Below are 26,889 nucleotides of genomic sequence, written 5' to 3'. Positions count from 1 at the left end.
CATAGGTCTAGGTTTATCCGTTGCTAACGTCCACGTTTATTGGCCGTTATTATCACATCACTTGGATTCACCCTCACAGAGCTTCATTCCCATCGGCACATCTCTTCCTCGCTTCACCACGCGCACTACTCTCCTCGTTTCACGGTGCAACTCGGCTCAGCATCTCCGCCGCCGTCTTGCGCGTATTTCCATCCCTTATTCGTCCCCTTCCGCATTGTATAAGCCGATATATCGAGCATGGAAGGAGACCCACCAGTGATACCCACGGACTTTCTCCAAGACCTTGATTTGTGGCTCACACAGACCGGTACAGCGTCCTCAACCTCAAACAGACATAGCTTGGATGTAGGCGCAGCCAACGCCGCAATTGCGAGTCTCGAGGCTGCATTATTGACGCCTACAGCCCCAGTCACTGACACAGACAAGTCCGACACAGATTCCAGCTTTGTGGCAGCCTTAACGGACGATACGCTGCCCTGGATGGCTCTACCAGCAGCTTCCTCAGTGGACAGAGGATCGATGACGTTACCACCGCCAGCTCAGAGACCTCCGACGCCTCAAAGAGCTACAAAAACGCCTGGAACAAAACCTACACGGACGAGAAAAGGGAGGCCTCCTGCTGCCATTAAGGTGACAGAAGCATCGCCCTTGGAGCCACCGAAAAAGAAAGGAAAGACCAATAAAAGCACGAGTCAGAGACAGAAGGAGGAGCTCGCGTATTTGCGTGAGAAGGCAGAGCAGCTTGAGGCCGAACTGGAGACATTAAAGCAGCATAATCGACAGGAAATGGAGAGACAACAGAGAGAAGAGGAACACAAGCAAGAAGTGCAATTCGGAGACATGTGCACAGCGATGATAGCGCCGAATTTGGATGAATTCGAAGCCCCTACACAGCCTGAAGTCTCTCTATGGGAACGGATCGCCAAACGCCAGAGAGAGGAGAAGGCGAAAGCAGAAGTGGAGAACGTCAAGCTTCGTGAAATGGTACAGAGTCAAATGCGTCTAGTCAAGAGCTTTGAAAGGCTGTTACGGAAACGAAAGGTACGTTTACGAGTGTATTTAAGGGTCTGTAAGTGAACTTACCATTGCTATGTGTAGATTTGGGACCAGCTACAAGAGAACAGCAATCAGGAAAGAGGAGAAGGTCGGAATGAAGAAGAAATGTTTGAGACTATGCTTCGCGATGTGGACTCCAGATATCCCCACGTGGATGCTGTATTAGAAGAGCATGGTTTAGGTGAATCCGACCCCGCCGTGGACATTAGAGACGACGCCAACATGAAGTACTCACCTGACGACGGCATGTATCTTGAATACAAGGAGAAGAAGTACATGCCTTTCGACTATAAAGTCATGGATGGCGTCGTGTGGCGGTCGTTTGGAGAGGGAAAACTCAAGCTGGAAGACACTCAAGTGACAATTCTCAAGAACGTGGACAACGTCTTCTACTCCAGAGCAATTATGCCGTTAATCCGTAAAGGTTCGAGCTCCAACGAGAAGGAACCAGGGACTTCTAGTACCTTGTCAGTCATGAAACGATATGTAGAAGGCAACCGCGTGGTGTATCTCTGGTACGCCACCTCAAGGGTGAAGCGCCCGGAGAATGAAGAATTATCTCCTGTGGTTTTGGTCCAAAAAGGGTACGCGGTTTTGTCGTCTGCCACGCTCCCGGATGGGTCTCGAGGCTGCGTTATTCGCAGCTATACGAGCTCTGTGCCTACATTCCCAAGTAAACCATCAGAGGAGGATTCGGAACAACAACAAGCTCAATATCGGGAAGTAGGACTACTTACCGAAATGGTCTTTGCAGCGTATCAGCAGAGTCGCCAGAGTATCAACCAGACACTTGAGAACCTCGTATTGGACGAAATGATGGCCAAAAATGCAGCACCGACTCCTGCAACGTCAACAGCAGAGACCGATTTCAGCGTGTAAACATCGATAAAAGTCTCTACGTTCTTCCTCGTCCGAGTTAACATCAGTGGAGGCATCTAATTCGAGGAGACAGAACGTCCAAGTGCTATCCTGCTTGTACAAATGCGAGAAAGTTTCAGAAAATGCAGCTCCAAGGCTAGGCACTACATGTACCCACTAAGCAGGATGAGTATTGATCGCCGCAGACGAAGCAATGCTGGCGTTGTGCCGCGCTTTCTCTTCTTGCGGGGTGGCTCATAATCATCGCATTTATGAAGAAGAGACTACGCTCAAACTGTGCCGGTGTTCCGCATGGTCTTCCAAGGCCAGGGCCTAATGAAGCAAGCAAATGCTTACGCCAAATTGCGAAATTCTGAGCGACGATGCCACAACCTTGGTACTTATTCCCACCGAAAAAGAGCAAGGTCGGATCTCAAAAGCTCCGCTTTTTGAAGCCCATGGACACAATCGGACTGGTATGCCGCAACCATCTTGGCGTCATCGAGTAGGTAAAGCCTTCAAAGTTTCTGGTCCGCAAAGCTCGCGCTCGTTCTTGGAATTTTTGCTGATGGATTCGCCAGCAAGACAAAGATACACTACATGTACGCTCCACTAGTTTATATGCAAGTACAATCAACAGTATTGGAGACTCGACTACTCGAGTCGACTTCTGCCGACGCGGAGATTGTCTTCCTTCCGACAAAATTCTAGCTTGGTAGCGCGATCAATAATGACCCTAACTGAGTGGGTGCATGGAATCAAACGGCGACGACTTTCATCAAAATGATGTCGCCAGCATAAGTGTTGTACGAAAACCTACCAAGGATTGAATCCTACTTTTCCTATCTTTCAATTGTCTGCTTCAGAAAGTTAGTTGGACAAGCACTTACGACGACATTTTAGTTAGCTAGGACTCCCCAGTCGAATGCCGATTACTCGCGCTAGTACTGCGAGAGCACCCCCTGCAGTCATGAATACATGCAGAGAGCGGCATGGTTTGATTTGGGTGGAGATGGTCGATTTTCTTCTGGAACGTGACGACGGCAAAACTAGTAAATGCTGGTTACGTATGGGAGTACCCTCTCAACGATGCTGCATGTACGCATTGTGAGCCCCGAATACAAGCTGCAAACGTCGACGTACCGGTACAGTACTCATCAAATTCTCTGGTACCGTACATTCTCAGTGAATTACACCGGACCAACAATTCCGAGTCCATTTGCTGCTACACAGCAACCATGAATCGAGTCCCACAAAATCAGTTTTGAAGCTGTCGTCCGGCTGCCAGTCGCGACGGATACAACGGGGCGAACAAGATGCAACTTCAGATGTGCTTCATTTGATGTGTCCGTATATCGCGCGACTGTCCCAAGCAAAATGATGATGGGGGTACCAAGATGGTCCATTATAATCGACTCGATCACGTCATGTCAGGGTGAAACCAATGCGACGCTACAACAACATAATTTAAAGGACCATTTACGCAAGTGAGTTACAGAGAAAAATGATGAACAAAATGGTCTCTACCTGCAAATACTTCGTTACTTAAAACAAACAGGCCCCAGTGCCGGCGTTGGCGATGGTGTCAAGTAAAGTGCATGTATTTTGCTCTACAGTAGTGTACAAGACCAGAGCGACGAACGTTTCCGAAGCCGGGAAGAGAAGCTCGTACTGTAACAACATGCCGGAGGTGCCTCTGGCTGACCAGCGCGTTGATGGCCACTGCCCCTCTGAGCGTGGGGAACGGGGACCCTCTAAGCCGATTTGCCGCTCGTACTGTACTGGAGACAAACGATCCTGCACGCAGCATGAAGACGGCGGCATGCCGCCCTCCAGCTGGACTGTGGCAATTGCCGCCGCTATTAGCACATGTACTGATCAACTTGGCGACTGCATCACGCTGCTGCTGTTGCCTTGGAACAAAGGTTTCGCGTTTCTGTGCAGCTTCACCTTCTGCTGATGCTGGCATGGAGCATTTCTATAAAAGAAATCTATGAAGCCGTCCGTCAGACACGGTTGAGCGCTGAACAACCGATACCGTACATGTGCTGCATGGTCAGCTGAGACCAGTCACATTTCAATGAAGAGGTTTGGCACCACCACGAACACATGCTCTCCAACGGAGATGGAGGCTCCATCTCCTCGCCACTCCTTTTCAAAACCAATATTGATACATGGACTTAACTATTTGAATCGTGCTCGACTTGTTTGATCGAATCTACACTACTGTACTGCATTGTGACATCGCGCATGTATCCACATTTGCCGCAGCTGGTTTGCAAGTGTGCTAAAAAAAATGTAAGTGGGTATTTAAGAAATAGCAATTAGGTAAAGATTAATCCCGTAACTCAGAGTTTTTTTTTTTTGCCTCCACTTCACTGTGAATGGCGGCCAAAAACTATTCAAGTTTTGTTTGTGGCACGCTCAAACGCCCCTTTCGCAATCATGTGAGTCTCTGCCAGATGTGGGATAGCCCCAGCGCAGATTTTCGATCATTTTTAGTGTGCTGTCAAAATGAGATCGTGAACTTCTGGAGGGGTGGAGGAAGCCAAACGGGCTGAAAAGCGGTGGTGGCGATGAATCTGCGACTCGCTAATCGACTCCACGTAGCAGGAAGTTCACGACTGTCCACTATTATAATAGTGTTAAATTCTCGATAACTCCTCTCTTTGGTAGTTCGTACGACACAAAGGTAATGGTAATTGTGGTATTTTTTTGTTTGCATGTATACACCTACGTCTCCATCGACAAAGTGATCCATTAATTAATTTCAGCTGCGTGTTCAGCATTTGTCCGATGCTTTAAAGAACTCTCGATTCAAAACACGCCGATGCAAGCGATAATCGATTGTCGACTAGCCAGGGCATGCTAGCTTGAGCTGTTGCTTGTTGTTAGAGCTTGCCATTGTTACACATAGCAGTGCAGTTAACATTCTTGTCCAAGCCGGACGGATCATCACAACCGAACTGCAGCCTTGCAACAATCTTCAACGATGGGGGTGAGTCCGCCTCGCAATCGGGTTTTCGGACACGTCGATGTCCAGCATCCGACCATCTCGTGCTTAGGTTTCGCGTCCTTTCTCCCGGACAACCCCAACATGTGCTGCCCACGATTTCTCGGAGCCCTGCGCCAGTCACCTGTAAACCTGCCAGGCTGGATGCCAAGAGGGATCACCACAGTCTGCAATTCGCCTCGCTTCACCCAACCGGCAGAATCCAAAAACCAGAAAATGACCACGACGTTGTCGAGCGACAACAACGACCTGGTCTCGCTATTCGCCCATGACCAACACAACCTCACTCCCCGTTTCGCTTCTCGCCTCGACAACGTACTCACAGCTCGCTCCGAAGCCATGAGTCCTTCAAGCACCGAGCTGTCGGACGATTCGACGCTTACCAACGACGATCTAGTCGTTCTCAGCGACCTTTTTGGCTTCACAAATTCGGGATCAACCTCCTCCACTACTAAACCGAAACGAGCCACTCCCGCTCGTCCTCGAAGCCGCAAACGTCCTCGCAAGACCAAAAACGTTACGGAAGACGGCACGGTTCTTCCCAAGTCGCAGCAACAACGCCAGAAGCTCGAGATCGAGTACTTGAAGAGACAAGTCGTCGAGTTGCAAGCTACGATCGAAGATCTGCAATTGCGAAAGCTCGAGAGAGTACGTCGGGAGCAAAGGCGAGAGGAAATCAAGATTGAACGAAACAACGAGTGGGCGGCCGTCTCGATGAGTCAAATCTCCACTGTGCAGCAACTCGAGGAGCAGAACGAGAAGCTGCGATGCCAAGTGGCAACGCACCTCGGACAGCTCCAGCAGCTCGAGCAACTGGCTAGAACCCGTTACCTGGCGAACGCTATGCCCGAACCGATACCACACCCTACCTCGACCTACTACTCCTCATCTTGCTAACGAGAACATTTTCATTTAACGCCAATAGAGTCAGATTTACTTATCCATTTTTACGTGCACGGTTCGATGTTGGTTGGTGACTCTTTTTCACGTATTGATGCTCTACCGAGAACAATGGCAAGAGCTTAGACAGCCCTAGAAGACATCTCACACACATGCTCGTGGAGTCGACTGGTTCTTCAGTTTGTAGAGATCTTGTAATACTGGTGAGACCAGGCATGTTAACACCTGATGTGTCCTCTAGGCCACTACTGTTGCTTACATTTGCTTACATTTGTCAAAATGACGTAGCATGAACACCTTACTCACAAAGTGTTCACGATACATGATATTTAGAGCAACCGTTCCTATCAAGCGACTATTTGCGTTGGAGCCTCTTAGAAAATGGTGAAGCCGTGGCCTTCGAGATCGACGACGAAGAAGGACGTACCCAGCACAATAACGACTCGAATTGGCACTCGAGCGTTGAGGACGTCGGGTATTGGAACGGATCTCCTAGCAGCGCTACGTCGGAGGATCACACGGAGGCCCAAACCTCCTGCGATCACTGCAGAGCCTGAACACGAGATCTCAGCGCCTCCAGTCGTGGCTCAAATAGCACCAAAGCCTTCGGTTTCGACTATTAACGTGAGCCAACCAGTGGCGCCCAAGCCTCCGCCAGGATCTGATGAAGAAAGTGAAGAATCGGGCGATGACGATGAAGTGGAACTAACTGGAGTCGAAGGCGCTAAGAAATCGGAGAAGAAGAAGAGTCAACGACCGAGTCTCGGCTTGAATCGATGGGTGCCTAAGTTGCTGAATCCCGTGGAGAAACATCGTGATCGTGTGCACCATAAGAAGAAGAAGTTCGTTTTTTCAGCTCATAAACGTCCTCCAGTCATATTCACCGACTCGAGACGGCCAGTTGTCGAGCTGTTAGCTCGAATTCTAGAATTTCTAGACCCTTTCGAACCCGCACGAGTCATTGCGTACGTCAACAAGTCGACGGCTGTAAGTGTCAAAGCATATTATGATCTATACTGTCCTTTTCCTCGACCTCGGAGATATCTCGTCCATCGACTGTTTGAGAACCGCAACAGTATCTTTCCAACTAAAGTGATGGAACTACTGTCAATTAATGACCGAGTACGAGCCAGTGCAAGTTGCTGGTCATTCTACGAGGCATCGAACTCGCTGCCTCTAGAATTCAATGGCGCAAGAGCTGCTCAAGAGTTTCTTGCATGCTTCGAATACCCACGAACTTTCCGTGTCCACAAGCGCTTTAAGAAGACCCCGGCATTATTATTCAACGAAGCTACCGACGAGGACGTAGTGAATATCATTCAAATGATGGAGCGTGGAAATGATGATGATGATACCGACGATGATAGTGATTGTTTTGCTGCTGTCCGAGAGATCTCGCTGCGTAAAGTTAGTGAGTTGAGCCTGGCAAAGGGAAAATATTTCCAGCAGCTTTTACAGACGCTCTTCATGGATCACGTGAGCTCCCGATTAAGCACGTTAGAACTCGCCGGTAAAGGTTTATTATCTGTAGTTTTGATTAAGAGCGCTGCACTTAACTGTTCGTATGGGGTGAAACAGAGCTGAACCTTGAGGATCTGCAATTCAAACAACTCGCTGGGCTATGGCGAGGGGCACGATTCCCAAGTCTACAGCGTCTGAGCTTGGCTAATAACGCATTCAGCAGTCGATTCGTCAGAGACTGGAGTTGGGGCTTCGAAAACGACAGTTTTATCAATCTACAAGCGATCGACGTGTCCAGTACGTGATGATTCTTCTTCTTTTTTCTTTTTTTATATGCTGACAGTTTTTTTTACTGCTTGCAGACACTGAAATGACCAACCAAGACCTCCAGCGCTTCATTGCTTGTCTATTGACAACTCCAGCACTTCAGATTCTCACTTTATCTCACAATTTGTGCTCGTTTACTACAGTCCAAAAACTGCGCGAGCTGATCGAATCGAGAGCGTTGAAGAATCTCAAAGAACTGCATTGTGTGGCTATTACAGCCGACGAAACAGCGATGGGGTATTTGCTGGAGATATTCCAGATTAATCCACCGTGCTGCCCTCACCTGCACATGCTCGATGTGAGCGGTAACCCTCTCAGTAACCCCAAAGCAGCGACTCAACTTGCCCGAGTCTTCACCTCGAACCTTCAAGTATCGTCCAAACTAACGACACTCAACATTTCAAGTACGCAAGACTGCTTCGCAGTTGTATCTTGAAGGATATTTTAACTTTTTTTTAAATTTTTTGTCTGATTAGGTATGCATCTCGGAGACGAGGGCCTTCAAATAATCGCTGCAGCAATTTTACAAGGACCAGCAATACAGATCCAGTGCTTGGACGTCTCAGACAACGCTATTCGGTCATCTATTGATACGTTCGCTCAGGCATTGACAACTGGAAAGCTTCCACATCTTCGTTCCCTGATAGTTGCAGGTTATGTCACAACAACAAAAAACTTCGAAACATTCCGTACTAATGTTTGCTTGCCATCAGATAATGATCTAGGAGCATTGGAATTCGAAGCGTTGGGCTCAGCATTGGCAACTAATTGCTGTCCTCGACTACAAGATCTTGATTTATCAGGTGACCACGCAGAATTTTTCCTTATATACGTTTAAATTATCACTAATTCTTCTCGTTTATCTAGCAAACTTCGCGCGTGGGGAGGGCATTGCACGTTTCTGCTCATTTCTGCTGTCACCCCCAGCACGATACCTTTGGTCACTGGATCTCAGCGGTACGTTCTTGATGGAAATTTTAACTCCTGGTAAACTATTTTATTAATTATTGCCATTTAGACAATGAAATCCCACATCGCGGACTGCTTCTCCTCAACGAGACGTTGGCTCGTGGCAAGTGCAAACAACTGCACGAGCTCAATTTATCTCGCAATTCCGACTTGAAGGCCATTGTGTCGTTCTTGGATCTCATTCGAGGCGATGGTTTGCCATCTCTCACTATACTACAAGTGGGTTATGCACAGAGTCGCTCGGAGGGGTACAACCTCGTCCAAGACACTCTGAAACAACGGAGCGTTCAAGAACTTGTACGTTCTCATTCCCTTTATTTTTACTTACCGATACTGTAGCTTACAATATTCCACTTGCACAGAGGCGACTCAAGCAGCTTCGTTTTGAGGATAAATTACGCGCTATTCAGCTAAGAAATGACGATAAGGCAGAGCGAGATCAAATGCGATGTTACCGACAAACTCAACGGCTTCGTGAGGTCTACGATCACCTCGAAAGCGAAGCTGATCGAGCCCTACGACGCCGTAAGCAGGTCAAGAAATCCTCCCAACTGCACATTCATCAGGAGATCAAACGCCAAAAACAAGAACGTGCCAGTGCACAGCTCGGCAGAAAACTCGACCTTAACGTACATGCAGCCTAGCAAACCTCATTATGAAGTCAAGTTACGGGCACAAAAAAAATATTCACAGTGTTAATCCTGAGTCAGCTGAGCACTCAGAGCTCGGTAGGACCAGCAAACTTCTCCGCCAGCTTGAGCAACACGTTCGTTTGCGCGGCCATCATCTCCATTTGCTTCTCTGCTGTTTGTCGTTGCTGCTCGAACCTTTCCTCTTCCAACTTGATTCGTCGCTCCTCGAGTTTGATTCGTCTCTCTTCAATCTCCAACTCCCGTTGACGCAGCACCACTCTCGGGTCATTGAGCAACTGAGTCAAGTGCTCTCCCGTTGGTGTGACCGAATTTTCTGCTCTGGTCGCAGCTTCCTCTTCGGTCATGGCACTGAAGTCCGTTCTGCCATTATTGGACAGTCTAGCTGCATCTTGCAGTGCCAACTGGGCCACGGGAGGTTGTCGTTCCGATTCTTTAGCTGCCTTACGTCTTCTGTGGTCTTCATCCGTCTACAATATCACATTACGAAATGTTATTGTACAATATTGCAATAGAAATATTACCGCTTTTCGTACCATTAACTGGCATTGGGCCAATAACTTGGCGCGCTCGGCGTTCATGGCCGGAGTTCCGGCGCCCCGCAGCTTCTGAAGCTTCTCCGAACCGTAGGCCTCAATAAGCGCCAGGTAGCGGCGCTTGCATGCCCGCCCATCGTTCGTGGACCAGGGCACGATGCGCTTGAACGCCGCAGCCACAACTTCCCACGTCTTAGCCATGTCTCCATGCGAACTGGCCCATGGTTTGTGGTCTATCACCTCACGTAGCAGCGCAATGTCCGTCACAGTCGTAAAGCGGAAGGCCTTGGCGCGCTTATCGTGGATGCGCACGCTCCATGGGACGTTGGCTGTTCCTCCGCTCGATGGCGACGGAGGGGAGTCCGGTTCATTTTCTGCCATCTTGCAAATTTCACACTTGAATTGTGGCAATATGGTAATGAGTCGTGATCCACATTGTGTGGCGTACATTTTGTGGAAGTGCCACATAGAGTGTCGCGCAACAAAGTTAGTTGGTCAGTGGTTGTGGTTGTTTACGCTTCTTTGCGATGAACTAATATGAGACAGCGTCAAACAAAATAATACTAATGAACCTAAGTACGAATCGCAATATAAGTGCAATGTTTGCGATGAACGAGTGTCTCCTCTTTTGTTCTTTCAAAAATTTTATCTCCTGTCCCAGAGATAAAATACAAAAAGCATAATTGGCTGTATAGATGTAAAATTTCACTGCGGAGCCAATGGTGTTGTCTGTTTTGTTTTTCTAATTCGACACAGATCACCTTCAAAATGCGAATTTATTCTACAAATTCGCAATAGTGACCATTTGACCGTAAGTATCAATTGGTTTTCTCCTGGACATAAGTATCATACCACAAAGACACAGTCTGATTATAATTTGTGCGTTCTGCTTCACTTGCGAGACCGTTTTGGCACCGGAAAGCCTGCCTCAAAATCTTGTAGTCCACGCGGTCAAATGTTTCTCTTTGTGCTTGGGCCAGGAAAAATTTGATGACGTGGTTGTTCTTATTTTGCCCTGAACAATTATCTGCATACACCACGAGATATTTTTCCCTGCCGGCACTAGCACTGTCGGGATGAAGTGCTGAAGCAGTGCATTGATCTGGTCGCTTCCTTTTCCACTGGCAAACTCGCCGTAGACGTAGTTCGTCTGCGTCCCGTCATTCTCAAAGAAAATGCCGAATAGATTGGCGGCAAGCAGAGAGCAGAAGTACCACTGCGACGGTGTAAAGGTGACGGAGGGGATAGTTAGATTCTGCGAGAAATCCATGACGATAAGTGCCAAGTCGCTGCCAGGTTCCTGGCATGCAACTTTATCCCGCTTGTATTCACGTCTACATAAACGTATCAATCAATTTGTTACTAGTTTCCACGCTAAAAATACCGGATAGATCAAAATGATATCTATATCCACATACTCATTCGACGTGCTGATTCTGTGTGTTGCCCCAGTTCCTCGGTTTTATCAGCGGTGGCACCCTGGCGCATTCTAGTCTGGTAGATGATGCAGACATCACACACGTTCGACTGTGACGAGCGTATCTTGATGTTAGGACAGTGAAGTGACAGCAGCTTACGGAATGTGGATCGTGTCGGCTCGTACACACAAAGTCCCCTCTCCACGAATTTGCGCATATCTTCGTACAGAACGTCTCAAGTTAACGTAGCGGGCAATAGCGTGTAATCCTCTCGGCTATAATACTTTTTCACCATTCCGTCCTTTGTCTTTTGCATACGAACCCTTACTGGCACAACCTCATCCACTTCGAAGGCAAACCATTTGAGCCATTTCACAAGCCACGCTAGATTCACCTTGGTAGCATTCTTGTTGCTCTTGTTGCCGTGATCGTTAGGGGCAATGTTGCCGTCGTGGATTGCACAGGGAGGGGCTGAACTCCGAGGCACCGAGCGAAGGTGGGGCGGCCAACACGGCCCACAAAGGGCAAGTAGCAATGAAACTTCATTCGAACACCAGTTCCACGGTGTCTCTTTGCCGTGTCCGTCTGCATCAGTACTCCCAGTAGCGTCAAAATACAGGTAGTCCTTTTGGCAAATTGCAGAATGAACATGAAAACGAGCTACAGAGCTACTAGAATCCTCAGAACTAACAACCCAACCACTGGTTCCCAGTTGCCCGAGCAAAATAAATAGATTGTCGCCGTACACAAAATTCGGAAATACGTATCCGGCATGTGTGCCACACCGAAATAAATTATTTATTGCAAAAGTATAAATATATTTTCTAAAAATATATTTTTCGGGTTCCCTGAGTCGTACCCATGCCACGACATTTCGAAGATTGAAACGCAAAAAAAGTGCTGCAGTCACTTCCGGTCTCGCAGTTGGCCACAAAATCGCGGCACAAGGTACTTGCCAGTTGGGTCTCCTGGCGGGAAGAGAATGGTGTTACTACCACGGGGAGGCAATTTGAGTGAAGGCAGAGTGCTTCTCTGTGATCCTAAAGATCGAGTCTCCTTCAGAGTGGTCAAATGGATGCTTCATCGGGCGGGACATGGGCTTGGCAGAAAGAATGTTCTTGTGCAGCTATGGCTTTTTCCATTGTTAAGCCTCCCAGAACAGGAATGTTTGACTTCAAATGCTTTCCATTTTACAACTGAGGGGTGAGAGTGAATAATATCTTGGATTGTATGCTACTTGGCATCGGGAGCTGCTTAATTTATTGCTATTGAGGGAGAATTCCAACACTTGGGATTACTACCGAGGGAATCGTCTATATACCTTGTATTAACATAACTTAGATATATTAATAATAGCGTGGGGCCCTGGGTAATTGGCTCTCACTTCTGTTTTTATCAAGCAAGCCCTTCACAAGTCCAACATACAAGCTTCTCCTCCAAGATTTTCTACCTACCACCACGTACATACATTCTCGGTCTCCTCAGCTGCCCTAATACCTCTGCAAACCCCTTACTTTACCAGGACGTTGGGCCTCAACGTCCTGTCAATTTCGAAATGTTCAAGTGATACAACCAGCACGACTTTCCCAGATGTGGGATTACGAACCATTCGTGATTCGTAGCTATGCCACGCGTTGGCCAACGACTCACAAAAAAAGAAAGCGAGCCAAGCAACCATAAAAAAATGGCTGCTGAACGTGACCATTGCGTCGCTGCTAGATCAGCATCCTGGATTTGTTTTTGCAGAACACGAAAGCGAAGTACAAATGTACTACAGCATAAAGTTCAAGTATCCGGATATTTATTTAACTTTCGATGACGACTATAGCAGCTATCAGCTTGGAGGACAGTCCGTAGGAGCTCGCAGACACAGTTGGGTCATCCTAGTAGATTCATGCCAGCAGCAGTGTTAAAACTCCCATTTACTCCCAAAAAAAACACAAGAGTGATCAGGCATGCAGATACACCCGTACAGCTTTCGAGATTAGTAACTATTGGTACTATTATTGATTAAGCGTTCGAGAGCCGTAAAGAGTGGAATTAGATGATTGACTATAGTTAGTGCTGATACAAGGAATTAAATGAGAGCTCTACTTCTTAACTCAAATTGTTGGTCACAGTGGTTCTCTCTATGTTGCAGGCCCCGTTGGGTGGGATCGCACTTTTCACCATTCGTGCTAGTATCAGATCGGAATGTTGGTTGGTTGGACCGTCATCATTCGGTAGCGTCAACATTCTCATTCTTTCAAAATGCGTTACCCCCTCAGACCTCTAAAAACTCACTTTCGCATTGATCATCCGTGTGCGTCGACTAGTGAGCGAAGCGCTATGGAGGAAAGATTCAGCAATAGCGATACACTACCAGAAAGCGTGCAGTTGTTGGACATGTTCCTTGAGGACATGAACCAGCTTGATGCGTTGCAGTCAAAAGTCATTGCTCCGAAACTGCAGAGTCGAGCTGCAGCCAGCAACAGCACGCAAGATAAACCCTTCGATCTCGATGCCATTGGACAACAGCATTTAAGCGCGCACCGGGGCACTGCTGCAAAGTTGTTGCCGAAAAAGAAACGGCACTCGTGGCGGCGACGAAAAGAGGAACTGAGCAAACTTCGGCAACAAACAGAGGCGATGGAAACTCATGTAATATTTCTACAAATGAAGAAACGAGGACAGCGGGGATATGTACTTGGCTCGAAAGATACACTGTGGGAAGTTACATCTCTAGTGGAGCAGAGGCGTTTGCAAGGGGCCCTACACGAAAACGACATTTTAAAGGGTAAAGTTCGTGCTAATAGCCAGGTTTTAGCCGCGCTGCAAGCAGCGTTATCTGCTGTCAGCTTGCAGGAGAGTTTCGCAAACGTTACATCGACTACATGTCCTCCTCGTGCCGCGATGGAGGAGTCTCAGCGACTTCCGATTAACAACAACATCTTCGGTATGCTCGAGACCCGAGTGGATCAGCGATTTCAAGAATTCCACACTATTCTGCATCAACTACAGCACTTTCCGACTGCGGTAGATACTGTTGATGTACAGATGTGCAGCGAAGAGGACGGCGCAGATCCAGTGATGGAGTACAAAAGCGTTCAAATGTTGCCGTTTGATGACGAAGCTGTGTCGAGCGCAATGTGGAGTTTTATCGACCAACATAAAATGCCGCAAGGGAAGGTCTCGCACATTGTACGACGGTCAAAGAACACGTACGTGTTCAACTCGCGCGTTGTGTTACGTCTAGATAACGATACACATCTCCTTGCCTATTCCGACTCCGTCATGAAGCGCGACACAGTTTCTGAAGGTACAGTTATGCTTGGAGAGTCTTCTACGCGATGGTCAGCTTACCGTGGAGATTCAAAACTTTGGAGTTACAATTCCAGAGAATCTCTGTGGTTTGTCATTCGGAGACATTCGCTGGGTCCAAATGGGCTACCTCAGCAGTTTGGGTGTCAGTTTAATGCGCATGTACGAAGCCGAGCAGTGAAACAAGAAACGGCGGGCACTTCATCTTCCCGTCACGCGGTGGTGATGCCGCTCTACCGCGAAATTATTGACTCGCAACGCCAATTTCTCGAGAACTGGCTATGGGATTCGATGCGTGCCTCTGCTAGCTGAACTAAGAAGGATTTTGGTCAATTTTTGATGGATGGAAGAGAGCAGCAACAAGTAGAGACTAATGAGGTTTTAGTGATGTAGAATTCAATGGACTGATGGGAACCCTCTTGAAGAGACTAATGCCAAGGATGGACAGCTTACAGTCACTTGCTTAGAGCGGTTGTTTGATCAAGTACTCCTCGCTCTCACTAATCATTTCGCGTTCTACTTCACACGCAAATCGACAGCAACCTAACTAAGAAACTTGACGTTTAAGATGCGTTCTAGTATCCTATTGGTGGTCGGTCTGTGTGTCATTGTTTCCGTTCTGCAAGCGACCGATGGTTGCATCGCACCTGGAATGGCTCCGCGTTGACAGCTCGGCTCCTACAAGGACTACAAACGCCACTCGCACAAGCACGACCATGAACACAAGAAGCACCACGGTCATAAGAAAGGCAAAGATCAGTCGCACTACCGTCGCCGCCTCGAAGACATGGACGACAAGGTCAAGGCCATCGAGTCCTCCTACTACAGCTACAGCTACGGCTACGGCAAGTACGACTATGGTCTGTTGTGCTTCAAGCTGCAGTTCAGGTCCTTAGTGTTGCTCGAGTAGATCTTAAAGCTAGGAAGCGAGTAATGTAAACACAAACTCCTATTCCTACTTATCCACTCAGCTCGCTGTGTCCTTACGCGACTTGTTCTTCCTAATGCACTAGTTCGAGACTGAGGCTAAAATGCAGGGAGAGATCAACGGCACCAACCAATAGGATCCATCTTCGGGAGTTCAATGTTCTTGGCCCTTGTCTCTCATGTGGGACGCGCTTGCATCTTCACTTTGGTCGCACGCGCTGCTGCACTGCAACGTGATAACAACGCAGCCGAATTGCAACACGCCCCCACCGACGCTTGCGTCGGAACATTCAACTGCTGCCAGATGGTATCGTGTCTGACATGCCGATATGCTGGCAGTATCTTGCAAGAGTGTCCTTTGGCAGCGCCTTGGTAAACATGTCGGCGGGGTTGTCCTTCCCGTCGACCTTGTAGATGTTCATCAGGTCGCGCTTGACCTGATCACGAATAAAGTGCCATCGAAGCTCGATGTGCCGAGTCCTGCTATTGTACGTAGGCGCCTTGGCCAATGCAATTGCAGCATTGTTGTCGACACCCAGCTTCAATCTGGTCTTGACTTCAATTACTTGGAGAACTTCGTCCAACATGTTAACAATGCCGCGGCCTTCCATTGTGGCCTCACAGGCCGCAACGTACTCGGCCTCAGCGGTTGATAGTGCAGTGACGCTCTGCCGTCGGGCCGCCCATGCCACTGCGCCTCCAGCGATGGTAAGTACGTATCCGGTGACGCTCTTGCGGGTCTCTGGGTCATTGGCCCAGTCCGCATCGCTGTGTCCACTGACCACGATCTTGTCAGCAACCTCGTCACTTGCAGAATACATGATGCCTTTGCTTGAGCTTGTTACTAGGTACCGTAAGATGCGTTTTACAGCTCCACAGTGCTTCTTGGTCGGGTTACCGACAAAACGGCTCAGGTAACCGACTGGGAAGGCAATATCGGGACGCGTACTCGTAGCTAAGTACATTAAAGATCCAATAATAGCCCGATAGTCAAGTGAAGGTGTATCACCATCTTCCGCTCCGTTATTCGGTCGGAACTTGGCGTTCGTCTCCATCGGCGTAGCACTTCCATTGGCTTCACCAAAACCGAATCTGTCAAGTACTTCTTTACAGTACTTTTCTTGATTGATCCAGATACCTTTGTCGTTCTGCACCACTTGCACCCCTAAGAACTCGTGAGCGAGACCTCCGTCTTTGAAGCCATATTTCTTGTCAAACGCAGCAAATAGAGTCGTCTTGTATGCCTCCGAGTTCGTCGCGAGAACCACATCGTCAACGTAGAGCGGGATGAGTGCCAAAATACCGTCTCTGTAGTTGACATATAAACACGGTTCAGTTTCCGTGCTTGCATAGCCCAGCGTCTTAAGGAACTTGTCGACTTCTTCGAACCACTCGGCTCCAGATTGGTGTAGCCCGTACAGTGCTTGATCTACGCGGTAGACCTTCCCCTTCGGGCAGGGAAACCCGGGGATTCCTCGCACGTACTGCTTGATCTTGAGCTTGGCGTTCAGGTAAGCCGTGTCGATGTCTCCTTGATAGAGAGTCAGGTGCAGCTTAGCGGCCACTGCCATTATCACACGGAATGTGACCATCCTAGCGACTGGAGAAAAACTGATGACATAGTCAATGCCAAATTCTTGCGAATCTCCACGACCAACGAGACGAGCGCGCCATTTCTCGATGAACCCTTCTAAATCCGTTTTAGCTCGATATCTCCACATCGTATTCAGCAAGTGTGCCTCGCTCGGCATTTCCTTCTCGTCAATCAAAACAAACACGCCCTTTGAGAACATTGCATCGACTTCTCGCCGCATGCCCTCCAGCCACTCTTCACGCTGGGGTGAGCGTACAGCGTTACTGTAGCTCTTCGGAACTTGCACGTCCTTGATGTGCCATCTCTTCTTCTTAGTGCTGGCGTCTGCAGCCTGGTCTCTCGCGCAGTAACTGGCGTAAGTGTGATAATCATCGAGTCTCTTTGGCGAATGGCGTTCTGCCTCACTGCGGAGCGTCATCCTACGTGGCCGTCCGTCCAGATCACGTTGTCGCTTTAATTCTTGTACATCTTCCAGCTCTGCCTCCAGCGGCGACCGCTGGCAGCCCGTTATTGTTTCTGGCACCATACAGATGTCCATTTGGTTGCCTGCGTCCACAGCGACGATCTCGTGTTCACTAGGAGCTTCGTCCAATGTCATTGGCTCATCCGTAGAAACACTGCCCTGCTCAGGTAATTGACCAATCGTGTATGCGTCAACAATATCGAGTGTGTTCCACGGAGGACGCCGTGTCCAGTCATCGGCGTCTGACTCATTATCTTGACTCGAGTCTTCTCCGCTTGACTCACCTTGGGTTGCGGGCCCAGGGTGCTCCACAGAAGGGGGACTGGCTGGCTCAGGCTCTCGTTCGGGTTCTTCTTCATGTCCTACCTCTTCCACTGCTTCTTGTTCTTGCTCATGCTTACTTTCAGTAGTGGCTGAGTCGTCCTCAGCCTTCTCCTCCAGTTCGTCAGCGTCGTTCGCGGCCAGCAGGTCCGGACTAGGAGCGGCCTTCTCCTCCGACTCGTCGGCTTGGCTGGACACTATCTGGTCTGCTCCGCGCGCAACCGCTCTCTTTCTCTCTTGCTTTGGAGATGCCGCGTACATAGGCATGTTGGACCATTCTTCAATACTAATATCATGTTCACAAGGCTCTTCCTCCACGTCGATATTTGGAGTCTTTTCCGGCGAAATTTCTTCTAGGTCCTCGTAGTCTGGGAGCTCAGTGTCGTTCGGGTCGGCTGCTCTGGCAGGAGGCAGGTCATTCACGATCTCCATCTCTGCACAGTCGCTCTCCTCAGTGTCTCCAACAACATCGCAGCTCTGGTCAGTGTCGATGCCGCTCTCCACGGCGGACATCCACTTGGCCACTGTGTACGTATAGCCATCGCTATACCTGTCCTTGTACACTACATCTTCGTTGATGTGAGCATGTTCAACGTGCTGCACCACGTGTTCGACAGGGAAGTACACTTCATATCCAGCTTGCCCTTCCAGCAAACCAACGAAGAATCCGAGACGACAGTTGTCGTCCATCTTGCGACGTAACGGTCCAATTGGCTTGTACACGTATGCAATCGATCCGAACTTCTTGATGCGGTGCAAGTTTGGCTTCTTGCCTCTCATCAACTGGTACGGGACGTCCTTAATTGCCTGGTGGTATGTCCTGTTCCGAATGTACACTGCCATCTTCAATGCGTGAATGGCGAGAGAGGGTGGCAAACCCGCTGCACTCATCATGGTCTTCATCATGTGGGTCAGCGTCTGGTGTGCTCGTTCACACGGGTTGAGGTGGGAGCTGTGGGGCGGGTTCGGCAGGAACTCGATCCCTTTCTTCTTATAATACAGATCCATCTTGGAGTTAACAAACTCACCTCCCCCGTCGGTAACTACCATGCGCACTTTGTCATTAGGGAACTGACGATCACCCCACTCGATATATCTCTGCATCGCTGCGTTCACTTCGGACGCACTCTTTGACTTCAGTGGGTACACGGTGGTGAACCGTGAGTATCCATCAACAATAACCAGTACAGTAGCTTGATCTGGAAACAGTAGATCCGCGAAGATAGTCTCGTTCTTTCGCGTGATCTCGCGATCCATGTTCTTCTTGGACGGTGGCTTGCGCTCCTTTCCCATGTGACAAGCTTCGCAGTCAGTGAAGCGACGCTGGCGTAGCATCATGCCGCTCACGAGATCTCTGTCGACCATCACTTTTACGAATTGCGGGCAAAGGTGGCCGAGCCTCTCGTGCCATCTTTGAAGATCTGCAGCTCCGTCGGCTGCTGAGATGTTTGCTCTTGGTGTAGCAGACACCGGATCCGACGGCAGCATGTTGCCAGCATGCTCCGACAAGAATGCGTTCTTGACAGTGAACGTGAACAACCCGTACTTGTCACGTTCCACTTCAAGTAACTTCTCACTGCCCTTCCACAGCTCGTACTTGTTGGCACCGGTCCGTCCGTGGTACTCCACCGAGTAACCTTGGTCTTCGATCTGCGAGTGGGACAACAAGTTTCGGCTGTCCGGGACATGGAAGACGTCACGAAGCGTGATGACCAGGTCCAGTTCGCCTCGTTGCAGAACCAATTGTACAGTTCCGTGCCCAATCGGGTTCGTTGCAAACACTTTCTTAAATCCTCGCACACACTCTGCGTCCTTCTCGAACGGCACGTACTTGCTGAAGTATCTGCGATCTGCGGCCACATGCACGTTGGCTGCGTTGTCGAAGCACCACTCCGACACGGTGCAGGTCGAGTCACGTGAGTTAGCACTCACATGAACCGACAGGTCCTCACTTGGTGGCTTCACTTGGGAAGGGGCGTTCGCTGTGGTAGTCGCACGCTGTCGTGCTGCATCCACATCGCCCGTTTCCACCACTGGCGCGGACTCGGTCTGCTCGCTCTTCACAATCCGTCTCGTGTACGTTGCCTGCTTGCCACCAGGAGTAGATACCTGCGTGGGAGCCTTCTTGCTGCAGTCCTTCTCCAAGTGACCAGGACGGTGACAACGGAAACAGTTCCCCTGCTGCTTGTCCAGCTTCTTTGCTGCGACAGCAGCAGTCTTCTCGGGCGTCAGCTGCTTGGCTGCACTGTTGCATCTTGTGTTCTGGTGTTGCTGAGACTTCTGCTTGTTGCCGGACTGCTGAGTCTGCGCTGGAGCAGTACTCGCGCTCGTAGCGGTGAGCTCGCGGTCGCACTTGTTGTAGCTGTCCATCCTGAGAATCTGGTCTCTCAGCTTATTCGGGGTGTCGACCTCGCTCGCTCCGATCTCGACCAAGCCACGCAGCCGGTCGAACCGAGCGTTCGACGGCAACGACCTCATCAACATGTTAATGAAGATGGGGTCTCGCACGTCGGCGTTCAGCGCTGCAAGCTGTGCCTTGATGAGGAACATGCCGTTCACATGCTGGCGCACATCCCATCCAGGCTTACACTTCGCAGTCTGAAGCTTATTGAACAAGATGATCTCTTGGTTGGTACGTGTGGCGGCATTAGTCTTGCCCTCGTACGTATTCTCCGAATACTTCCACATCTTTGTTCCGTTCGTCTTGATCATGACTTGCTGTCCTAACTCCATGGACAACGAGGCCATGATGATATGCTCGACCTTCATCTGCGCGTTGTTGAACCTCTTCTTGTCCACATCGTTCGCGCCAGGTGCCAAGGTCGCGTCTCCTTTCGCGTACTCGAGAACTTCCTTCTCCGCGAAAGAGAACTCCATCATCTTCTTATAGTACGTCCAGCACTGGCCTTGCCAGTTGACCGGGCGACCATTCTTGTTGAGTTCGACTTTAGATGCCATCGTGGAAGCTTGTTCAGGCGTTTGCCAGCTTGGGCTCATAACCCTGTTGTGCTTCAAGCTGCAGTTCAGGTCCTTAGTGTTGCTCGAGTAGATCTTAAAGCTAGGAAGCGAGTAATGTAAACACAAACTCCTATTCCTACTTATCCACTCAGCTCGCTGTGTCCTTACGCGACTTGTTCTTCCTAATGCACTAGTTCGAGACTGAGGCTAAAATGCAGGGAGAGATCAACGGCACCAACCAATAGGATCCATCTTCGGGAGTTCAATGTTCTTGGCCCTTGTCTCTCATGTGGGACGCGCTTGCAGCTTCACTTTGGTCGCACGCGCTGCTGCACTGCAACGTGATAACAACGCAGCCGAATTGCAACATGGTCTCGATGACTATGGCCACAAGCACGATGACTGCAAGCACAAGGACTACGGCTATGACGATTGTGACTACAAGGGCTATGGCGGTGGATACACTTACGGCTTTAAGAGCTATGGCGGAGATCACGATGGCTACAGCGATTACTATGGTCTCGGCAACGACTACTATCCTGACTACTATTCGCCGTACGGCAAGGGCAATGGCTATGGTGGCGACTATAACTACGGATACTACCCGGACTACTACTCGTCCTTTGGCTATCCGAGCTACAGCTATAGTTACGGCAACGGCTATGGCTATCCTAACTATGGTTACCCTAGCTACTTCGACTACGAGTCTGCCGCATCGGCTGGTGGTTCTGGTGGAGGCAAGAAGGACTCTGAAAAGGATACCAACCGTACATCAGAGAAAAAGGAAGACAAGGTAAATGCTGAGAAGAAATCGAAAGAAGATAAGTCGGACGATGCGGACAAGGCCAAGGGAAAATGAGGAAGTTCAGAACAATTTGTTAGCAGTAAAAGAGTGTAGCTCGCTCATGTTACTTAAATCGTCGAGTAGGGTAGGTAACAGGTAATACTGGAGACATTGATGTTTACTACGTTCGTTGCACTAGCTTTTGTCCAGATGGGATCTATAGCATTGGCCTGCATGCTACATTGCATCATATTGTTGCTGTAAGTTGGACAAGCCTGCTTCAGTTCATCGAAACTGAAGCCGGCCTGGTTGCTTGCTCTGACAGATTATGCCAGCACTTCTGCCACTGTGTTTACTGCCGTTTTCATCTGGTAGCTAGGCTTGGGTTTGAAGCATTCCTAAAGCATAAACAAACTTCTACCTTAAGTAATAAGGAAGAGCTGATGGTCACTTTGCACCTTTACTTTGACCCGGAATTCTGATGCTTGCCACCAAGCTTAGACCCATCGAACATGTAGAGTAACGCCCCCCAAAAATGTATTAACTAAAACAGCATCAAACGACTTGCGAATTCTGCAAAGGTCTGTTTCAATTATGTAAGTCAACGAGGACTCTCGAAAAGCGTAATCCAGTGGAATTAGTAGGGATTGGTATGGTGTTTTGTAGGCCGACAGACAAGTCTGAACATCATTCGCACCTTTCGCATCCCCGAAACTAGAACCAGAAAAAAGATAGAAAATCCAGGATCCAAATGTGTGCTGTTCTTGACTTGGACCTCTTCTGGGACAAATTCGTTGCCTAGCTTCCCTTGCATACGTCGTCGACCAATTCCAGCTCGGAGTAGCAATCCTAACAACCCATCTTGTCCACTGGGAACTCGACTACCAATAGTGGATACCCTACAGCCATTTGTTGATGGTCCGCAGAGTGAAGCTGAATTCCTCGGTTGGTAATCGCACCGATAGGCAACGCTGGTGAACAGCTTGTTTACAGTTTGTTAGCATAGTTCCCAGCGCAGTGAGAATTTTGGACAATGATCCCACCGATAGCAGGCTCTCTCCGACAACAAGCGCTAATTGTGGCGACATCGACGCTGCAGTGCAGTAAGGGCCAGCTAAACTATAATATGTCAGAAGAGGTGGCCGCATACCAACTTCTGCCTGCATTGCCTCGGTGCGAGCAATAGCAACAGACGCTAGCCACAGCAATTGCATGCCATTTCTTGTCGGATAGCAATGCGAGTCGCACGCGCACGGCAATCCGTGCAACCACTGCCCTTGACTAGCGGCTGAGCGTAAGCAACATCATGTCGTCATCAAGGTTGCGACTTTCAAAGACTGCATCATCGATGTAGCCAGTGATGAACTAGCCAATCAGCGTGAGTGAACCCTCTCCATACTCAATCCAAGTGAGAGAGAGCAGGCACACAGACTTCTCAGACGCGACGGGCATTGGAAGGCGAGCGACAAAAGCTTCCCCGCCCCCGCCGCAGCCTGCTCTAGTGCTGCCCGGTCTGAGTCGGAGAAAGCAGGGCTCTACTGGCGCGAGACCCACATCGTCTCACGACACCCACTCCATACTAGACGATCAAACAGAGGCCAATTCCGTCGCACAATCAACCCTTCGAAACGTTGACTTGACAAAATTCCCAGCTGTGAGCGTAAATGATAAAACCATATCAGCAGACATCACATATTAAATCCATGTTGCAAACTGTTGTATTTGGCTCCATCATTTCAATACGGAATTTATCGGTTTTCACAGGGTCATAAGCCGTCCGGTTTACGGTACACTCTGGGAAAGGGCGCCGCGCGTCGGTTGGTCGACATCAGTGGCCAACATCAACAGTGTTTAGAGCACGTTTGATTAGACTGGAATTGGCGGTTGGGAAACGCCCATCCTCATTCGATATTACAGTCTTGATAACAAGCCTAAACACAAGTTGCCTGTCATACCCGATATCTATTCACGAAGGGAATCAAATGTAAGGGATTGAAAATTTCCGAAAAAGCCGCGTGATTATCCTTTTCTTTGCCGTGCACTTGTCGGCATCAACATTCGCCCAACATTTGCCAACACGCTCCAAGAACAAGACCAAGACGCCTGCCTGCCTTCCTCCCCCCTTTGTTCGCCACCGCCGTCACAAGACAAGCCATGGGGTCCCTGGCAGTTCAGCAATCGCAGTCTCCGAGACGCAAGGCCTCAGTCGCCTCCGCTTCTTCACCCGACTCGTCCCCCGGTGCACGCACAATGGCCAGCTCGGCCGTGTTCCCGCCTCTCAACTTGCGCTCCACGTCCACGGGCAGCACACGCAACAGCTTCATGCCGCACGCTGCCTTCCCTCAGAGCGACGACAGCAACGACGATGAGCGCCGCAATGCCACAGCGCTCACGATCGTGGAGCTACTGGCCCGCGCCGGAACGAACGGCAACAACAAGACCACACAGCAACAGACACAGCAGGCTCCACTGCCTTCTCTCCGACCGCAGAGCAACAGCTCGACAGGCAGCTCAGCGCTGCCGTCTCTGCCTAAGATGGTGATCCCGTCGCTTCGTGGCGACCAGCGCTTCTCCTTCCCGAGCAGCTCGGGTGGATACTCCAGTCAGACCCCAACGTCTAACGGAGGGAACCCGCACGGCCTGTCGCCAGCAGCGCGACCCATGCCGATGCCCTCAGCAACTCAATCGACTAATCCGAGCCCGCCCAAGAGAGGCCGAGCCGCCAGCGCCACGGGAGCTGTCAACAACTCGCGTAAACGACAGAAAGACGAGCTGACGCGACTGCGTGCACAGGTGCAGGAGTTGCAGCGCGAGCTGGAGCATGTGCGTTCCAGGATGCCTCGTAGTAAGATCCGAGCCATTCCGGCCGTCGTGAACGGCGGAATTAAGACGGAGCGGTCGCCACATTCCCCCGTAGCAGTGACTGCAGCACCTTTGATGGGATTGGAGTCTGCAGGAGACTCCACGAGTGGATTGATGGTCGTTCCTGTATGGGAACGCATGGCTCAACATCAGAAAGAGGAGAAAAGCAAGGCTGAGATGGAGAATCTACGTCTTAAGGGTCTCATCCAAGAGCAACTTAAGATCTCCAAGGGCCTAGAGAAGCTTCTACGTAAACGATGCAAGTCGTCTATGAGCTCAGGCTCCGACGCTGAGACCTCAGCCACTGTGCTTGGCGTCAAGCGACCACGCACAAGTGACGCTGAAGAGACAGCGGTCTTCGCCTCGCTGGCCTCTGGTCTAGAAGCTCGTCTTGCAGAGATGGAGGCTGTGTTTGACAAGGGCGGCCTCAATAGAGACAAACAGGAGCTGCAGGAGACTCAGATGATCCTGGACGAACGACGTGGGCCTGTAATGGAAGTCAAGGACGCCAGGATCCTGCCATTCGACGTACAAGCCTGTGCCACTGCCGTCTGGCAGTGCATGGAAGCCGAATCTGAGGCCACAGTCGTGGGTGGCTCGACTACTGATACGCTATGCTTTAAGAGCCCCATGCCTCTGCGCCAACACCGCGCGCCCGACGCCGAACTTACCGTCCGCTGCGTGATTCGCCGCGTGACGGACGTCACTACCGGCCGCGTTGTGTTCGTGTGGGAGTCGGTGGCCGACTGTCCGAACCGCTTGCCGCACGTCAGTGCAAGCGCCAAGGGCATCGAGATCCGCGACTGTGGCTGGGGCCTGCTGGAGCCGCTGCGTACTCGTACGGGTGAACACTCGAGCATCTTGCAGCTCTGTTCGTATCTGATGCCCCAGCTCTGTGGTGTTTCGGCCGAGCAGAGTCGGCAGCACATTCACGGCCTCGCCGAGCTGGTGGCGCCCTGCTACCGCGGGCTGTGGAACAAGCGGCAGCGCAGTGTTGAGAACATGCTCATGAACGGAGCCATCACTGCCAAGAACAACCAGCACGCGCCGCACAAGGTCGAGCTCAAGCAAGAAACGGAGCCGGCACGGTAAAATGAGCCACTCAAATGTAGAACAGTTTTGAGGCAAATAACTATGACTAGGATAATATATGGAAAGCTGTTAAAGCGAAGTTCTCGGGAAGCCGTTGGGATTGTTCGTGAACGACTGGCCATGGTATAGGGGTCGCGAATCTAGTGATTACGGTCAGCGCTTGATTACGGATGATTTGAAAAATGATCGGGCAGGCATCGAAGTTGACCTAATTTTTTGAAAGTAACGAACTGATATTTTTTAAAGTTCTCTCTCCCCCTCTCTCTCGACAAAATAGTAGTATCACACTGCCAAATGCAGCCAGTACACGTGTTGTTTGCGCGCCACACAGATCGTGCGCATGCTGGCTGCTCTGGCATGCGATCTGCGGCAGACTCTGCACAGATAGTGGGACGTGGCTACGGACCATCCATTCCGCAGCCGCGTCCCCCGACATTTAGCCAATGAGCTGACTGCCCCTGTTAGTGACGAGCAGTCAGCTCATTCAGCAATTTCCATTCTAAGCGTCAAGCAACTGGGCGACGTGCCTCGGCCGTGATTCCCGGCACGGCGGCGCCCGTGCGCCATGGACACCGAGCGGCTCGACATGCAGACTACTACTACGTACCTCGACAGGCAGTGCTTCATCGGGATTCGCCGGCAGCGTGCTGAGCTTGTGCGGGGCAAGTTGAAGGGTTTCGGCCCTGTACTGCTCTTGTGGATGGCTTGGTGTGTTGCTGTGCGGTTCAACGGTTGAAGTTTACACGAACAAGCGTTTTATTATTTATGAAGAAAATAAATGCTTTCTTGAGCCTGTTGGTACTTGTTTATTCTTCTGTAGCTTCAGCTTCCACGTAGGCGCGCTCCACTCGGCGCCGTTGGCGTCTTCTGTACATGCGTATTGCGTTTGAAGGGAGGTTCACCGCCGGCTCCCAGGTTGGCTCCCAGGAGGTTAGGAATTGAACGCGCCCATTCGACGATCCTCCAGGATGGTCCGCATTTGATACGTAGGTAGTCCCCGCAGGTCGGTACCAGTTGGTAGGACCCATTCCGCCTCACCAGCGTCGTCCCCCAAAGCAGCTGCCTCAATGAGGCGGGACTTAGTGATGCGAGATTTGAGCACAGCATCCAGCAGCCGCTTGATTGCCTCTGCGGTTGAGGCATTACCTTGTTGAACATGAACCCATGTTCTCCGGTAACGAACCGCAGCTTCATAGAGGTGCCCCCAACCGCGGGCGCGAAGGTGTGCTTGACACCACTTGAAGAAGGCTGGGAAGGCAGTAGGTAGGGCAGTGTCGGTGCTGGGGCGGCTTGCCATGGTGGAAGTGATAAGATGAATGAAAAGCAAATGAGCACATATAAAATTGAAGTTGAACATGAATTTATTAGTAATCAGAAAAAAAATATACAGGAAGTTCGAT

The 26,889-nt window shown here is 50.0% G+C and overlaps 10 protein-coding genes across 10 annotated transcripts; 7 read left to right on the top strand and 3 right to left on the bottom strand.

Moving 5' to 3' along the window:
• Positions 1–46: 46 nt before the first annotated feature.
• PPTG_03341 (hypothetical protein) lies at positions 47–2,816 on the top strand. The gene is made up of 2 exons (XM_008896018.1): positions 47–1,041; positions 1,099–2,816. The coding sequence occupies exons 1-2, from the start codon at positions 238–240 to the stop codon at positions 1,933–1,935; spliced, it is 1,641 nt and encodes a 546-aa protein (XP_008894266.1). The 5' UTR covers positions 47–237; the 3' UTR covers positions 1,936–2,816.
• Positions 2,817–3,524: 708 nt separating this feature from the next.
• Positions 3,525–3,874, top strand: PPTG_21273 (hypothetical protein; the record flags this gene model as incomplete). The annotated part of the gene is made up of 1 exon (XM_008896526.1): positions 3,525–3,874. Exon 1 carries the CDS (start codon positions 3,596–3,598, stop codon positions 3,872–3,874), a length of 279 nt encoding a protein of 92 aa, XP_008894774.1. The 5' UTR covers positions 3,525–3,595.
• A 1,032-nt stretch (positions 3,875–4,906) lies between these two features.
• On the top strand, positions 4,907–5,871 carry PPTG_03340 (hypothetical protein; the record flags this gene model as incomplete). Its single annotated transcript, XM_008896017.1, has 1 exon — positions 4,907–5,871. The coding sequence occupies one exon, from the start codon at positions 4,907–4,909 to the stop codon at positions 5,822–5,824; it is 918 nt and encodes a 305-aa protein (XP_008894265.1). The 3' UTR covers positions 5,825–5,871.
• A 337-nt stretch (positions 5,872–6,208) lies between these two features.
• Positions 6,209–9,375, top strand: PPTG_03339 (hypothetical protein; the record flags this gene model as incomplete). Its single annotated transcript, XM_008896016.1, has 8 exons — positions 6,209–7,337; positions 7,406–7,585; positions 7,651–8,019; positions 8,092–8,268; positions 8,329–8,418; positions 8,483–8,572; positions 8,634–8,881; positions 8,947–9,375. 8 exons carry the CDS (start codon positions 6,209–6,211, stop codon positions 9,226–9,228), a joined length of 2,565 nt encoding a protein of 854 aa, XP_008894264.1. The 3' UTR covers positions 9,229–9,375.
• On the bottom strand, positions 8,836–10,166 carry PPTG_03338 (hypothetical protein). Its single transcript, XM_008896015.1, has 2 exons — positions 9,771–10,166; positions 8,836–9,704 (listed from the first exon to the last, which is right to left on the bottom strand). Exons 1-2 carry the CDS (start codon positions 10,149–10,151, stop codon positions 9,303–9,305), a joined length of 783 nt encoding a protein of 260 aa, XP_008894263.1. The 5' UTR covers positions 10,152–10,166; the 3' UTR covers positions 8,836–9,302.
• A 532-nt stretch (positions 10,167–10,698) lies between these two features.
• PPTG_03337 (hypothetical protein) lies at positions 10,699–11,405 on the bottom strand (the record flags this gene model as incomplete). The annotated part of the gene is made up of 2 exons (XM_008896014.1): positions 10,699–11,104; positions 11,185–11,405. The coding sequence occupies 2 exons, from the start codon at positions 11,403–11,405 to the stop codon at positions 10,699–10,701; spliced, it is 627 nt and encodes a 208-aa protein (XP_008894262.1).
• A 2,059-nt stretch (positions 11,406–13,464) lies between these two features.
• On the top strand, positions 13,465–15,213 carry PPTG_03336 (hypothetical protein). Its single transcript, XM_008896013.1, has one exon. The coding sequence runs from the start codon at positions 13,517–13,519 to the stop codon at positions 14,798–14,800; it is 1,284 nt and encodes a 427-aa protein (XP_008894261.1). The 5' UTR covers positions 13,465–13,516; the 3' UTR covers positions 14,801–15,213.
• Positions 15,214–21,016: 5,803 nt separating this feature from the next.
• PPTG_03335 (hypothetical protein) lies at positions 21,017–21,703 on the top strand (the record flags this gene model as incomplete). The annotated part of the gene is made up of 1 exon (XM_008896012.1): positions 21,017–21,703. The coding sequence occupies one exon, from the start codon at positions 21,017–21,019 to the stop codon at positions 21,608–21,610; it is 594 nt and encodes a 197-aa protein (XP_008894260.1). The 3' UTR covers positions 21,611–21,703.
• A 1,867-nt stretch (positions 21,704–23,570) lies between these two features.
• Positions 23,571–25,644, top strand: PPTG_03334 (hypothetical protein). Its single transcript, XM_008896011.1, has one exon. The coding sequence runs from the start codon at positions 23,690–23,692 to the stop codon at positions 25,487–25,489; it is 1,800 nt and encodes a 599-aa protein (XP_008894259.1). The 5' UTR covers positions 23,571–23,689; the 3' UTR covers positions 25,490–25,644.
• A 776-nt stretch (positions 25,645–26,420) lies between these two features.
• Positions 26,421–26,786, bottom strand: PPTG_21272 (hypothetical protein; the record flags this gene model as incomplete). Its single annotated transcript, XM_008896525.1, has 1 exon — positions 26,421–26,786. The coding sequence occupies one exon, from the start codon at positions 26,784–26,786 to the stop codon at positions 26,421–26,423; it is 366 nt and encodes a 121-aa protein (XP_008894773.1).
• Positions 26,787–26,889: the final 103 nt, after the last annotated feature.

The sequence above is a fragment of the Phytophthora parasitica genome (genome assembly GCF_000247585.1).
Source record: "Phytophthora parasitica INRA-310 unplaced genomic scaffold supercont2.4, whole genome shotgun sequence".
Taxonomy (NCBI): Eukaryota; Oomycota; class Peronosporomycetes; order Peronosporales; family Peronosporaceae; genus Phytophthora; species Phytophthora nicotianae.
The sequence above is the reverse complement of the archived record's forward strand: the minus strand, read 5'-3'. Positions and strand labels throughout refer to the sequence as shown.